The sequence below is a fragment of the Ambystoma mexicanum genome, chromosome 1p, assembly GCF_040938575.1.
Source record: "Ambystoma mexicanum isolate Mex_15411 chromosome 1p, UKY_AmexF1_1, whole genome shotgun sequence".
Classification (NCBI taxonomy): Eukaryota; Metazoa; Chordata; class Amphibia; order Caudata; family Ambystomatidae; genus Ambystoma; species Ambystoma mexicanum.
The window spans coordinates 728,995,489-729,009,628 of record NC_090921.1 but is presented as its reverse complement, the minus strand read 5'-3'; the positions used below and the strand labels follow the sequence as shown (position 1 = coordinate 729,009,628).

Genomic DNA, 14,140 nt, shown 5'->3' with positions numbered 1-14,140 from the left:
TCTGTGGTGCCTTGGTTCCTCTCACGCTACCTTTGACTGTCAGGCCTGTCTATCGATGACAGTGAAAGCCCTTAAAGAGCGCAGAGGAAAACTAGTGGAATGTAGGTCAAAATCCCCTTCGACGACTCTGTCGAAAAAACTGTCTTCGGACGAGTCGAGAAATATTTCTCTTCATCGAAAGAAGACAAAAAGATCGAGATCACGCAGTGGTTCACATGACTCGTCATCTTTGCGACGTTCGAAGAAAAGGCACCATAGGTCGTCGTCGTTGAGTTCCTCCCCAGAATGGGTTAAATGCCTGATGAAATTAGCCTCCCCGGCAGAGTGAAAATGATGCAAGTATTCCAGAATGCAGTATTGACTCCCTCAAAGACTTATGAAAGCAATGCCTAGGTCAAAAAACTCAACAAGAGAAAAGATAAGGGCAAAGCTTGTGCGCTTTCGGGCCCGGGAGGCAAGGAAAAATCTCCTCTAGAGCAGTCGAAGGATCCCTCGAGTTGAAACAAATCATCCTTGAGGAAGAAGTCATTGATGTCATTGGTGCCGAAAGACTCCTCGTCGGACCCTAACAAGTCCTCGACGCCGAAAGCATCAAAGCCCTCAACCTCAACGGTGTCGATGATTTCAGCGCCTCCATCGATGCCATTGAGGATTACAGAGTAAATATATACACCACTACCAAGAAAGGATTTTTTAAAATCACTTTCTTCTATTTATGAGGAAGCAGAACATTCCTCCGATGATTCAACCCGATTTGGTCTACATTATGGAACACTTGGGGTCCCTGAACCCTTGATCTCTGAGGAATCAAGGGGGAAAAATGTACAGGAGTCTCTGCAAAATGCAAGTGGACGAGATATGTCCACAGAATGAGAATTTTGGAGACCTGATCCTACTGATCATGCAGACTGGTCTTAGAGACATTTAATGTCCAGGGTGGTGGAATACATGGGGAGCAAAAGACCCACACCAATTTATGAGCAGGGTGATCTTACTGACATCCTAGCTAAATGACCCCAGGAGGATCCTATTCTTCCTTTTCATGTGGCATTGCAAAGGCAAATAAATATAAATTGGGAGACGCCAGAATTAATTCTGGCAGTAAGTAAAAAACTAACATCAAAACACAGGGCATCCAGTAGTGACTCCAGTTATCTGATGAAACAACCCACTCCAGAAAGTTTGGTGGTACAAGCTGCCACATCCACCTCAAGACAAAATGCATACCCGACTATTCCCCCAGACAGAGATGACAAGCATTACAATGCTTTGGCCAAGAAGGTTTCTCTGCATTACTTATGGCCCTAAAGTCAGTGAAAGCTGCATGCACGTTGGCCAGGTTCACTCATACTATTTGGGAATGTATAGCAATGGTGGCTGAGCATATACCCGAAGGTGAAGAAAGAGACACATTTTAAAATCTAGTCAAGGATGGGAAGGACGCAATGTGCGAATCCCTTCAGACAGGTCTCAACACTGCTGACAGTATCAGCAGGTACATGGCAGCTAGTATAGTAATGCACAGATTTGCCGGGTTAAGAAAGTTTGGTTTTGCTCCAGATGTGCAATCCAGACTGCTTAACATGCCCTTTGATGGCACACATTTATTTGGTAGCAAGGTTGACTAGAGCCTTGAGAAACTGCAGTCCTCCAAAGCAGCAGCAAAATCCGTTGGTGCTGCTATTAGACAGCCACAAAACTACCCCACCGGCACACCTTGGAGGGATAGGTCATTTCCCTTTTACTCCTCAGTTGGAAGGGGGAGAGGACTGTCAAAGGAAAGAGGTCAAAAAAGATTCCCCGTGGTTATCGAGGAAGAGGTCAAAAAAGATTCCCTCGTGGTTGTCGGGGAAGAGGTACTAGGACCGCCCAGGCAGCGGCTACTTTACCATCAGCCACTGCTCCAGCCGCCTCAAAACCTCTCTGAGGTCTTATTTCACAAGACCTCGGTGGGAGGCAGACTCTAACTGGATCTGAAAGAATGGTGAGGCATTACCTCAGATACATGGGCATTGGAAACAGTTGCCCAGGGTTACTGCCTTCCCTTTCTAAAAAAAAAGCCTCAAAGTCATCCACCTGGGAACAACTCTTTCAAAGTTTCAGATCTGCTCCTTACACAGGAAATCTTTACCCTGCTAGAGAAAGGTGCTATAGAACTAGTACCTGTAGCGGGGAGGATCAAGGGTTGGTAAGCCCCGTACTTCCTAATTCCCAAGAAGGACAGAGGATTGAGATCCATTTTGGACTTAAGAGAATTAAGCAAATTCCTCAGGAAGGCCAAGTTCAAGATGGTTACCCTTTCTCAGATCCTTCAGGCCCTCCAGCTTCAGGACTGGATGGTATCATTGGACCTTCAGGATGCTTACTTTCATGTGCCAATCCATCACAAGCACAGACAGAACCTGAGGATTGTCGTTGGTGGTTCTCATTATCAGTTTCGAGTTCTGCCATTTGGACTGACCTCCACCTGAGGGTTTGCACCAGTTTGATGGCGGTGGTGGCAGCAAGTCTCAGGATAGGGGGATTCACGTCTACCTCTACCTGGACAATTCGCCAATCAGGGCCAGTTCCCCGGAACAGGCCCTAGAACATCTCAGCTACCCCTGTGATTCCCTCCACGAACTGGGCTTCTCCGTCAACTTCAAGAAGTCTCATATGATACCATCTCAAAGGCTACAATTCATTCGAGCAGTCCTAGATGCATCCCTGGGAAAAGCCTTGCCACCAGAAGTGAGAGCTCAAAACATTCCGCAGATGGTCACCAAATTCCAAAGTGCCAAGCGTCTCCCACCTTTGACTTTCGGAGGTTTGCTAGGCCTAATGGCATCCTGCATTTTTCTGGTGCCAGAGGCACGCCTGACAATGAGATCTCTCCAGTGGGCTCTCAGGCCTCAATTCCCAGGCAGGATGTCAGATCTCCTTCAGGTACCAAGCAGGGTAGCGCAGGATCTCCTGTGGTGGACCTGCGAGGACAACATTCTGAAGGGAGAACCTTTTTGGCAGCCATGGCCGGAAATGAAGGTAGTAAGGGACATCTCAATCACAGAGTGGGGAGCACATGCCTACATCTGACAATCAGCGGTCGTTGGTCTCCATCAGAGTCCAAATAAACAAACCCAAAAGAAGTGGGAACCTCAACAATCACTGGTACCTTGAGGTAGAAACATATAATAATATACAGAAAATGGTACCAGGAGGTAAGGAAACACTATAGAAAGAGGGCAAATGGATGCATGAATCAAATTATCATTTTCATTTTATTTAGAATTATATAAAACACAATATTAGGAAAACATTTAAATCATTATAAAAAACATTTTGCTACTCAGACATTCAAAAACATTCATTCAAATTATTTGCACATCTAAAAGTTTATATAAATATACTAAAGTGCCATAAGAAATGTCATTTATTTCATTGGTACATTTCTTTTCATTGTGAACATAATAATTCAGAAAAACGCAAATAACAAAATTGTGGTTCATTCCAGAAAAATATATCGACTATTGGTGCCTTAACAAATCGTTCTTCTTTACGAAAAAGCTTCCCAGTTGGTAAATAGTTTCGACTTGACAGATAGTGTGTGTCTTCATCAGGATTGGATGAACATTTAACAAATATTTAGCATTTTTGTGTTCTTTCTTCCACTATGTGAGACTAGGTTCAGAGGACGACTGAGATGAAAACGTTATCGGAGATCATGGCATGTGTTGCAGAAATCTTCATTTCAATGTTTCAATGCTGTTGTACCTTGCTTGTGCTGCATTAGTTAGCTAGCCATCCATATATATTCAATCATGACAGTCCCAATCCAGAGCCGCAGATGATCATAACCCGGCATCAAGTTCATGCGGGTATCCACGGGATGCAGCATCTACCGAGTATCCAAGGACTTGTGACCGAGTAGATGCTGCATCCCGTGGATACCCGCATGAACTTGATGCCGGGTTATGATCATCTGCGGCTCTGGATTGGGACTGTCATGATTGAATATATATGGATGGCTAGCTAACTAATGCAGCACAAGCAAGGTACAACAGCATTGAAACATTGAAATGAAGATTTCTGCAACACATGCCATGATCTCCGATAACGTTTTCATCTCAGTCGTCCTCTGAACCTAGTCTCACATAGTGGAAGAAAGAACACAAAAATGCTAAATATTTGTTAAATGTTCATCCAATCCTGATGAAGACACACACTATCTGTCAAGTCGAAACTATTTACCAACTGGGAAGCTTTTTCGTAAAGAAGAACGATTTGTTAAGGCACCAATAGTCGATATATTTTTCTGGAATGAACCACAATTTTGTTATTTGCGTTTTTCTGAATTATTATGTTCACAATGAAAAGAAATGTACCAATGAAATAAATGACATTTCTTATGGCACTTTAGTATATTTATATAAACTTTTAGATGTGCAAATAATTTGAATGAATGTTTTTGAATGTCTGAGTAGCAAAATGTTTTTTATAATGATTTAAATGTTTTCCTAATATTGTGTTTTATATAATTCTAAATAAAATGAAAATGATAATTTGATTCATGCATCCATTTGCCCTCTTTCTATAGTGTTTCCTTACCTCCTGGTACCATTTTCTGTATATTACTCCATCAGAGTCCAAACCACATTTCAACGTTTTGGAGCCGAGAGCAATCAGACTAGCGCCGAAAGCCTTCCTGCCCTTTGTGCGGGGAAAAATGGGCTGATAATGACAGACAACAAAGTGGCCATGTACTACCTCAGCAAGAGAGGCGGTGTAGGGTCACTACCATTGTGCACAGAAGCAATGCAGCTCTGGTACAGGGCAATTCAAGAAGGAGTCTCCCTATCAGCAGTTCACCTAGCCGAAGTGGAGAATACGGCGACGATGCTCTGAGCAGGAAGAGCACAGTGTCCCACGAGTGGGAACATTCTCAGTATGTCCTTCAAGAGATCACCCTTTGGGCAACCCCCCAAGTGGATCTGTTTGTGACCAGTGTCAACCGGAAGTGCGAGCAGTAATGCTTTCCTGCCCAATATGTGCTTGGCAAGATGGTGCAGACATCTTTTTGTAGTTGCACAACACAGTTTTGCCGTGAGGCAATGGTGCTCACAGGAGCCAGCGCAGCCATCTTGCTGCTTCTGCTGAAGTGCAGCTTGGTTATGGAAGGGAGTACAGCTGAGTGGGTAAATATATCCCACAGGTTATCTATTGTCATGTCCCGATTGCCTTCTCCAGTGTGTTCTAAGGTGGTCTTCAGGGTGCATTTGTCTACCAAATGATGGCCTTGAAGGTCATCTTGGACTTCTGCAAGTCTGCCATCCTCAATTCAATACTGTCTCCAAGAGGCTCCTTTCTCACTACATTTAGAGTGTGTCAAGATGGATGATGCAGCCTGCAACACCACAACCACAAAGCATGATATCTACTGCTCCCTTTCATGGCACTCATCAGAATGAATGGGCCACAGTCAGTTGGTTGAGCATGTGCCTGCCGGACTACCATGGGCACCTCTGGAGGGGCTTAAAAGAAGATCTATGCCATCTGTGTTGCCTTTGTGAGTCCAAAGGATTGCATTGGGCGCAATACCCCTGACTCATGGCATAGTTTAGGGCCTGTGCTATAACACACTGCTACTACATGGCCTCTGCTCATTGACTACCAATGCTTTCTATGTCTTAGGCTGCAATCTATGTGTGGCCCTTGATTCACCTGTGCATACACATCACCAAAGTAAATAAATGTATAACTGAAGCTGCCGGGGCCACCATGAGGGACCAATGATCTCACAGTGGGTGTTATTTCCTTTTAGTGCTGTTACTTGCCTCCTTTCCATCAAGCACTTTAACATCTGGTTGTGGCATTCATTGTCATAGATCTGGTGTTGCTTTGTTTATTCTCTTTATCTACGTTGTAAGGTCTGCTACCCTCTTTACAATTTCCCTGTTTTAACACCGCAACACAGATGCACTCTGCATTAACCCTTTATTCCCCTGTTATCTTCTGCTTACAGAAAACAGAACAGTCCATGATCCCTGGGGTCAACATCGCCACCCCGATGATGATGGAAGAGGTGAAAGCTGATGTTATCGAACAAAAGTCACGGCTGAACAAAATAATAATGCTGATCCAGACAATTATGTCCCTCCTCGTCCTTCTCATATTTATATCGTGAGTATTTCAACTAACTCATGCTTCCCGTAAATTCAAAGTGGAGCAAGACTCGGGTGGTCTCTTAACTGTCAGAGTGCAGCAGTTTATGAGAGGTTAGCTGGGGCTTTTGGCATGGGATTGTACAAACAGATGTTGGCATCTAGTGCCGCATTATGCAATTGAAACAATGGTTCAGAAAAATATGATACTGCCAAAATAAAATAATACTGACCAGGCATGGCACTGAAACAGTGTTGTTGACCGTTTGGGATGACATCTTATCGACCTCCAATGAAGGAGACATCAGCATGCTGGTCATGCTTGACCTATCGGCTGCGTTCTATACTGTTGACTTCGATATCCTGATCTCAAAATGAGTTACAGTTGCATGTGTTTCTGAGATGGTTTGCCTCTTTTCTGTCTGATCGTTTTCAACAAGTTAAGATGAGACCTTTTCTTTTGGATTCTCTTTCAGTCATATGTGGAGTGCCACAGGGATATTTTCTCTCTCCACTACTGTTTAATGTCTACGTTTTCACTCAATGGCTGATATCAATTAAATCAATGTCAGATAAAAAAAAATATATGGATGCCATAGATCACCTGTTAGCCTGTGCGTGCCAAATTAAACAGTGAATGTTGGAGAATAAACTCCAAATAAACCCCTCCAAGACAGAGATCATTGTATTTGGCTCAAATAAGCAACTTGCAGATTTGTATCCATCAGTCTCCTGCAAGTCAATCTTTGACGTGCTAGCGTTTTTTTCTGCCAAGGTAAAGACCTTTGGCAGGCAAATATGAAAAGTAACCTTCAAGTTGGCAAAATCGTTAAATCTATCTCTTTCCAACTAAGATTGTTAAAACCTCTTTTGCTTCTGATTTCTTGTGGCGACTGGCCGGTTGTCATTGGAGCTTTGATTAACTCCAAATTAGATAGCTGCAATGCCCTTCTTATGGGTATTCCTAAAAACCAAGCACAACGTCTTCAAGTTGCCCAAAACTCAGTCACTAGGCTACTGTTTGCCCTCCCTAAAGCTGCCTCAATTTCAAAATTTAATTGGAGCTTGCACTGGCTCCCAGTCCAGCAAAGGGTGCTTTTTAAGATCCTCTGTTTGGTTTTTAATTGTCTTTGTGGCCTGGCTCCCCACTACCTCTCAGCTAAAATGTAGATGTACAACCAAAGCACACTCTTTGGTCTGCAAATCAAAATCTGCTGATTATCCCCATATATAAGTTTGTTCCCTGCTTTTCCATCTTTGGGCCATGAGCTTGGAACTCCCTACCAGCCAACATTTGTGAGATTACTTCCTTAACACTATTAAGACAATGTTTTTAAAAGTATCTTTTTTAATAACTATGTACTGATTCACTGTTTATGTAAGTGTCTTGCTTTTACCATCTGTGCCCAGGTGCAGTCCCTGCACGGTTCTTGGATATGCACGTTACAAATTGATTAGAGATAATAATAAGGATGAATTAATATGTTGTATTAATTCATGAAAAATACAATAGATAATCAGTTGAGCACTGAGTGCTTCGTTTGCAGTCAACATTAGCTTGCCTTCAATAATCTGGATTGGATAGCTTCACTAGCAATCAGCATGGGATTGCGCCAATAGGGATGTGCCTGAAGCTGATCTGTTAAAAGTCAGCAATGGTTTCCCTCATTAAATGGTAGCATTTATTTACCCCACCAGAGGTCAACATGAAAATTTCCCATTATGCGTTAGCATGATAATGCAGCTTGGAGTAGCTATATTATTGCTTCAGTATGAGTCAGAATATGGCTGCTCCATTACAATCTTGCATGGGATTGCTCTACAGAGCAGGAACCAAGCAAGGCAATTGCAAGCTGGAGTTTCTTCACAAGGTTCAGGAATTTGAGGCCTATATGTGAGTATCACTAATTTGATGTTGTGGATTGGATGGATTCCTGCAGGCTGTGCTGTTTTTAATATGACTTGAAAAGGCAGAGATACTCCGTAGAGGTCAAATGCAACACTGCTTCCATGTTTATCTTGGCGGCTGTGATTGCATAGTGCAGATAAAGATGGGTTCACTACATGAAACGGTAACAAGCACATAATCCCGGTATCCACTCTGCAAGCCTGAAGTGCAGTAGCACTGGTTGTCAGGCTTCATCGGCCAGATTCTATGGCATGTACAGACTGTACCGGTAGGCATTAGCATGAGATTACTCCAATAGAACTTCAGTGCAGCTTGTCATTGGAAATGTGAGACTATGGGCCTCATTACACGGAAGGCGGTGAACCATGGCGCTATTAGCGCCATGGTTCATGCCGGTAAAATACCGGCACCGCCTTGGTGGAAAGGGGAATTACCGCCCCATTCCAAGGTTGGCGGGGCGGTAATTCCCCCTTCAACCATTGCCCTTCTCCATTCCCATTTTTGCCCCATAGGGCTCTATGGGAATGGGGAAGGCGCTAATTACGGTACCGCAAATTGCGGTACCGTAATTAGCTCCACTGGTCCCTTTGCGGGTTGGATTTTAACGCCTGCAAAAAGCAGGTGTTAAATTCCCCAACCCGCAAAGGGACCTCGTAGTAAGGCGGTAAGGATTTACCGGTACCAGTAAAATACTGGTACCGGTAAACCCTTACCGCCTACCGTGTAATGAGGCCCTATGACTTCATGGGATTGCCCCCTAGAAGTTGATATGGGATTTCCACTAGGAGTCAGAATAGTAATGCCCCAATAGAAGATAGCATGGATTCCCAAAATGAGCCAACAAAAAGGGAATGCTCTAATAGGAGTTGGCATGGATCGTCCCCAACAGGAATTTCCATGGAATTGCCTCAGTAATAAGAGTCAGTGGGCCTCATTACGAGTGTGCCGGTCCGGTAACAACGGTGCTGGTAAGCCTACCAGTACCATTGTTACCGGACCAGCACACTCTGAGTCTGCAGGCGGCTGCCGTCCCGCCTGCCAGACGGCACCCGCCCGCAGCCTTTCCGGGAAGCAGCAGCACCGTTATCCCCATTCCCATTGAGTCCTATGGGACTCAAATGGGAATGGGGATTAACATTTTTCCGCTGCCTGATTTTCAGGAACACCAGGGTCGTAATCCCCCAGTGTTTCCGTGAAGCCAAGCTCCAGAAAAATTCACAAGTCTGGCGGCAGCCTACCTGTTTTACCGGCACGGCTACCGCCAGACCCGTAATGAGGCCCACAGTATCTGGTTGCCCCGTTTCATGTGATTCACAATGGGAATACACAACAAGAGCCGGATTTAGGACAGGAACAGGTAGTATACGAAAACCACTTTCATAAGAAATCTCCAAAACCTCTTTTTAGGATCCAGTGTAACCTCCTGAAACCAAGTAAAACAGGCTATTCTTAAAGGATAGTTCCGGGACTTTTTTTTATTGTCCCTACGGTTCGGCCATGTGTTTTTAAGCATAAATCGGTAGATCGTAGAAAACTTTCCTATGGACCTTACCCGACTTTTCGTCCATTAACGCACTCGAAATCAGCCGCCATTTTGTGATAATCCTATCATTTCCCCCCATCGACCTGGCTCACCTGCGTTTGCGGCACTAAATCAAATCCCCCGCCCCTGAGCCTGACATCAGCAGACGCGTACCGCCCATTTCCCAACGCCAAAGCACGTTTCGTGTCAACAATCGCTGTGCCTCAGCTAATGAAGTGTCGCCATGGAAATGGCAGGACGCCTCTTTCCTCAATAAGTATAAACACACCGTTTCACAACACACAGCAGCAGATTTTCGATTCCATTACTCTCTCTGTGTTACTTTGAGTATTCTGTGACTCGTTTCTGTGCTCTGGTCAGCTACCTTCGCCGCTTCTAGGCCTTGTGAACACCTGTACCATCTCTGTAAATTATTTTACTTTCTTTACCACACAATGGCTACAATAATGCCGTATATGTACGAGCCCGAGTACACCGAGGAAGAACTACTGGAAAGGCAAGCACGCGAAAACGATGGGGATTCGAACGGCAGTTGGGAGGACCAGTCAACGGGTGAAGAGCCTGGAGCATGTCGCATGGACGGCGTCTCCACCTGGTGCACGTGCAATCGGTGCGAGCTAATGCCAACTGAGGAGGAGAACTGCTGCTGCCGTGAAAATTCCGGGTGCTTGGCCTACATTTCGGAAGGCGAGCCAAGTCCGCAATGCATCACCGAGCTGCCAGAGTTCAGGGAAGCCTGCCTCTCACGGACCGTGTTGAGGATGATGATGGTGCTTATGCACGAACTTCGCGGCACTGTTCGTCCGCGTAATCCGAGTAACGAGTAAGTATACTCTGGTTGTGATGTCAGTGATGCCACTACTATTTCATGGTCGTCTCCCACATATAAAATTACATCTACATATCATTCGAATGCATATAAATTGGTTCCATATTGTGCATTTTCTAGATAGAATTTTTTTCAAAGCAGAATGACATTTTTTACCTGAATCGACATTGATAAGAAAGTTTTGTCATTTTAATACAGTTTGCATCTTTCATTTTCACAGGTGGTACAGGCTGGTGGCCTATCGTTGCTTCACTTGGTGGCTTCACGGGAGGCTCGGACACCGCGTTCGGAGAGTAATACCTGCCTGTGCGGTACTTGCCATTAGACAACATTTCCCCAGCGACAGTGGACAATACCGCGGATTTTCCCTGGATGTACTGCAACCGGAACTTTACAATGTGTAATGTTTATTATTTATGTTCAATTGAAATTAAGATCTAAAATAAAACCCAACATATATTTTAACAATGGTTGTTTTGATTTTTTAAATGAATCTAGTGTGTCTCCATTGAATAGTCTTCCTGTGCCTTGTCTTGTCACACCACATGTCTCCGGCCAGCATCCTCCCTCACGCTGGCCGCCCACCTTCAATCCACATAACCGTTGAACCCATATGCAGCAGACATACATATGTTATTTTGCGGGTTGGCATCAAGCCTCCCGGCCTTGCCTCCTCCCCCAAAAATACTTACCACACCACTTTGTTCAAGCGTTGGCAATAAAAGGCCGTTGGATTTTATTGATACAAAACATGGTTATAGGTAAATAATCAATATGGTTGATCATAATAAATCATCCTTTTGGGCACCGGGTATAGAGATGACCCCCTCTGGCCCGTGCCGCCTTGCCACCACAGGCCAGCCTGCTGCTGACTAACTGCCTAGGCATCCAGGGTCTCCAGGGTGAACTGCACCCATATATTCTCCTGGGAGGGTGAGGTATTTATAAACTCACCCCCCTGCCTTCCATGTACTAGATCCTGCTGCCTGCCTCTTACATGCAGTTAGATGGCCTCTCCTTGGTGAGGCCCTGCGTCAAACGAGTCTTGTCTGCACGACCACCGCCCCAATCCACCCCCCGCCCTATCAAAGGCAGTTCGCACCGGGGTACTTGCGCTGGCAAGTGGAGCTGTCAGGGAGCGATAAAGGCCATGAGGTGCCAAAGACCATGTACACTTCAAAGTGGTCTATAGAGCATGGGTTGTTGTTCCCATGTCTACCTCCAGACCCCGTGTCTCCTGCCAAGCATCCCCCCTCACGCTGGACGCCCCCCTGCAATCCACATAAGTGTGTCTCCATTCACGAGTCTTCCTGTGTCTTGTCTGCACGACCACCGCCCCAATCCACCCCCCCGCCCTATCAAAGGCAGTTCGCACCGGGGTACTTGTGCTGGCAAGTGGAGCTGTCAGGGAGCGATAAAGGCCAAGAGGTGCCAAAGACCATGTACACTTCAAAGTGGTCTATAGAGCATGGGTTGTTGTTCCCATGTCTACCTCCAGACCCCGTGTCTCCTGCCAAGCATCCCCCCTCACGCTGGACGCCCCCCTGCAAACCGCATAATGCCACGACATATACACGTCATTCATTCACAAACACACCCCTGTTTCGAATTCTTTATAACCCACTTCATATTTCTAATGAGAACTTCTTTGCGCTTTGCTAGTCAACCCGTGAAGGTGCTGGTTATCTGCTCTTCGTCTCTGTGAACCTCCGTGACCACTTCGAGCAAACTCGTCAGTTTGCAACCTGTGAACTGCTCCCTGTTCTACAACAAGAAACTACTCTGATCCCTGCATCTAACTGTTTGTTCGTCAAGGTAAGGCCATGTACCATAATCATTTTGCGTCCAATTTCTTTTCGTTCAAGACAGTACATGCAAGGAACTAGTCACATGTTCTGAGTTTAGTCAAAGGGCCTCATTACGACCCTGGCGGTAAGGGGTTTACGCCAGCGTTAGCTGCGCCGACCCCTTACCGCCAATTACGAGGTCCCTTAGCGCCATGGAGGTTTTAACACCCGCTTTTAGCGGGTGTTAAAATCCATGGCGCTAAGGGACCATGGAGTTAATTACGCCACCGTAATTTACGGTGGTGTAATTAACGCCTTCCCCACTCCCATTATGCCCTATGGGGCAAAAATGGGAATGGGGAAGGGTAAATGGGGATTGGGGACTTACCGCCCCGCCAAGGTCAGAATGGGGCGGTAAGTCCGCCAACCACCATGGCGTAAACGTAGTTTACGCCATGGTGGTAAAGTGACGGCCCAGGCGGTAACTTACCGCCTGGGTCGTAATGAGGCCCAAATTATTTTTCTATTTTTTTAAAGTTATTCAAATACTTATCCGCATGTGAATAACGTGTATAGTTCCAAGAACCAAAACGAACCTTGCATTGAACCTTTTATGTGTCATTTAATTTTTTAACACATTGGTATTCATATAGAATTGTTGATCTTTACTTTTCAGAACTTTCCACAATGCCTGCCTGTTCCATTGGCGGTTGCCCTTCGAAGACCCATAAAAAATCTGAAGGTACTATAATGCATGTTTTCCCTAAGACAATAGATCAGATAAGAGAATGGGTCCGATATTGCGGATATCCACCGTCTGAGCTTGAAAGTAGAGTCCTAGAAGTCTTTGCGAACAAGAGGGGTGATCGATACCACATCTGCAGCAGGCACTTTAGCTCAGACATGTACTCCACATCATTGCTAATAAAGAAGAACACACCGCGAGCGAAGCGAAAATTGCTCTCAACTGCTATTCCCACTCTATTCGTCCACATCCCTCCACTGGTGAGTCAAGTTTACGTATTTAGCTCTCGGCCTTGCAGTAGTGTGTAGCATTAGCTAACAATAATTTCCCCATTTATGTATCCACTCAATATGAAGGCGGAAGATTCTCCATCCGTGTCGTTATTGCAGTCATCAGCCACTTCAAGCGCCTATCGGGTAATCTTACTTATCTATTCTGCCACTGACTTGTTTTAGGCATGTAAATCAATAGTTTTAATTTATCGTGTAATTATTTTACCTAATGGTACACCCTTGTACTCGTCCTCTAGTCTTTGTTTTCAGTTATAATTATTGTTATCCAAAATAATGCAAATACTGTCTTTCAGGGAGATGCTGAGGAGTCCAACGCATTGACGACAACCGTTGATATCACTCAGATGCTCGAGGTATGTTTCCGGACAGTTCCATCGATGGAGATCATCAGATCTTGCATTCTTGTAGCGTGATTGTTACACACAATGTTTCTTTCGTTTTTAGCCATTGATATGTCCTTCTGTCGTCGCCCTCCTATGTGTCTTCTTTTTTCAATATTGTGTTCATTACTAATGAAAGTCCTATGTTTCAGGGAGTCGATGGAGCATTAGTCCAAGAAGAAGGGGGAGCATGCAGTTACGGGTCGGCGCAACAGCTTGCAGAAGTGTGCACCGCAGTTACAGCGTCCCTTGATGTTCTTATGCATTTCGAGGTATGGATACTGACAGTTCGATCAAGCAAGATCATATGACGTGATTACATCCGCTATACTTCCTTCTTTATTAACGCAAATACTATGTTTCAGGGAGATGACGGAGCTTCTTCTACAAGAACATCACCCCTAGTAGTTGATGCAGATCTCTGGGTGGTGACACTTCCAACGATCGAGCAAATCGAATCATATTTAGATATCCATTATTTATTTTAGACAACTGATCATTTGTGCAGGTCTATTTA

General features: G+C 44.9%; 1 protein-coding gene across 1 annotated transcript in view; it reads left to right on the top strand.

Annotated features, from left to right (window-relative positions):
* LOC138507837 (E3 ubiquitin-protein ligase DCST1-like) overlaps positions 1-14,140 on the top strand; it is a 484,214-nt gene that overhangs the window by 324,660 nt on the left and 145,414 nt on the right. The window contains exon 8 of the mRNA XM_069625446.1: positions 5,999-6,156. Within this exon, the coding sequence (XP_069481547.1) occupies positions 5,999-6,156 (158 nt within the window). The remainder of the gene's footprint in view (positions 1-5,998; positions 6,157-14,140) is intronic.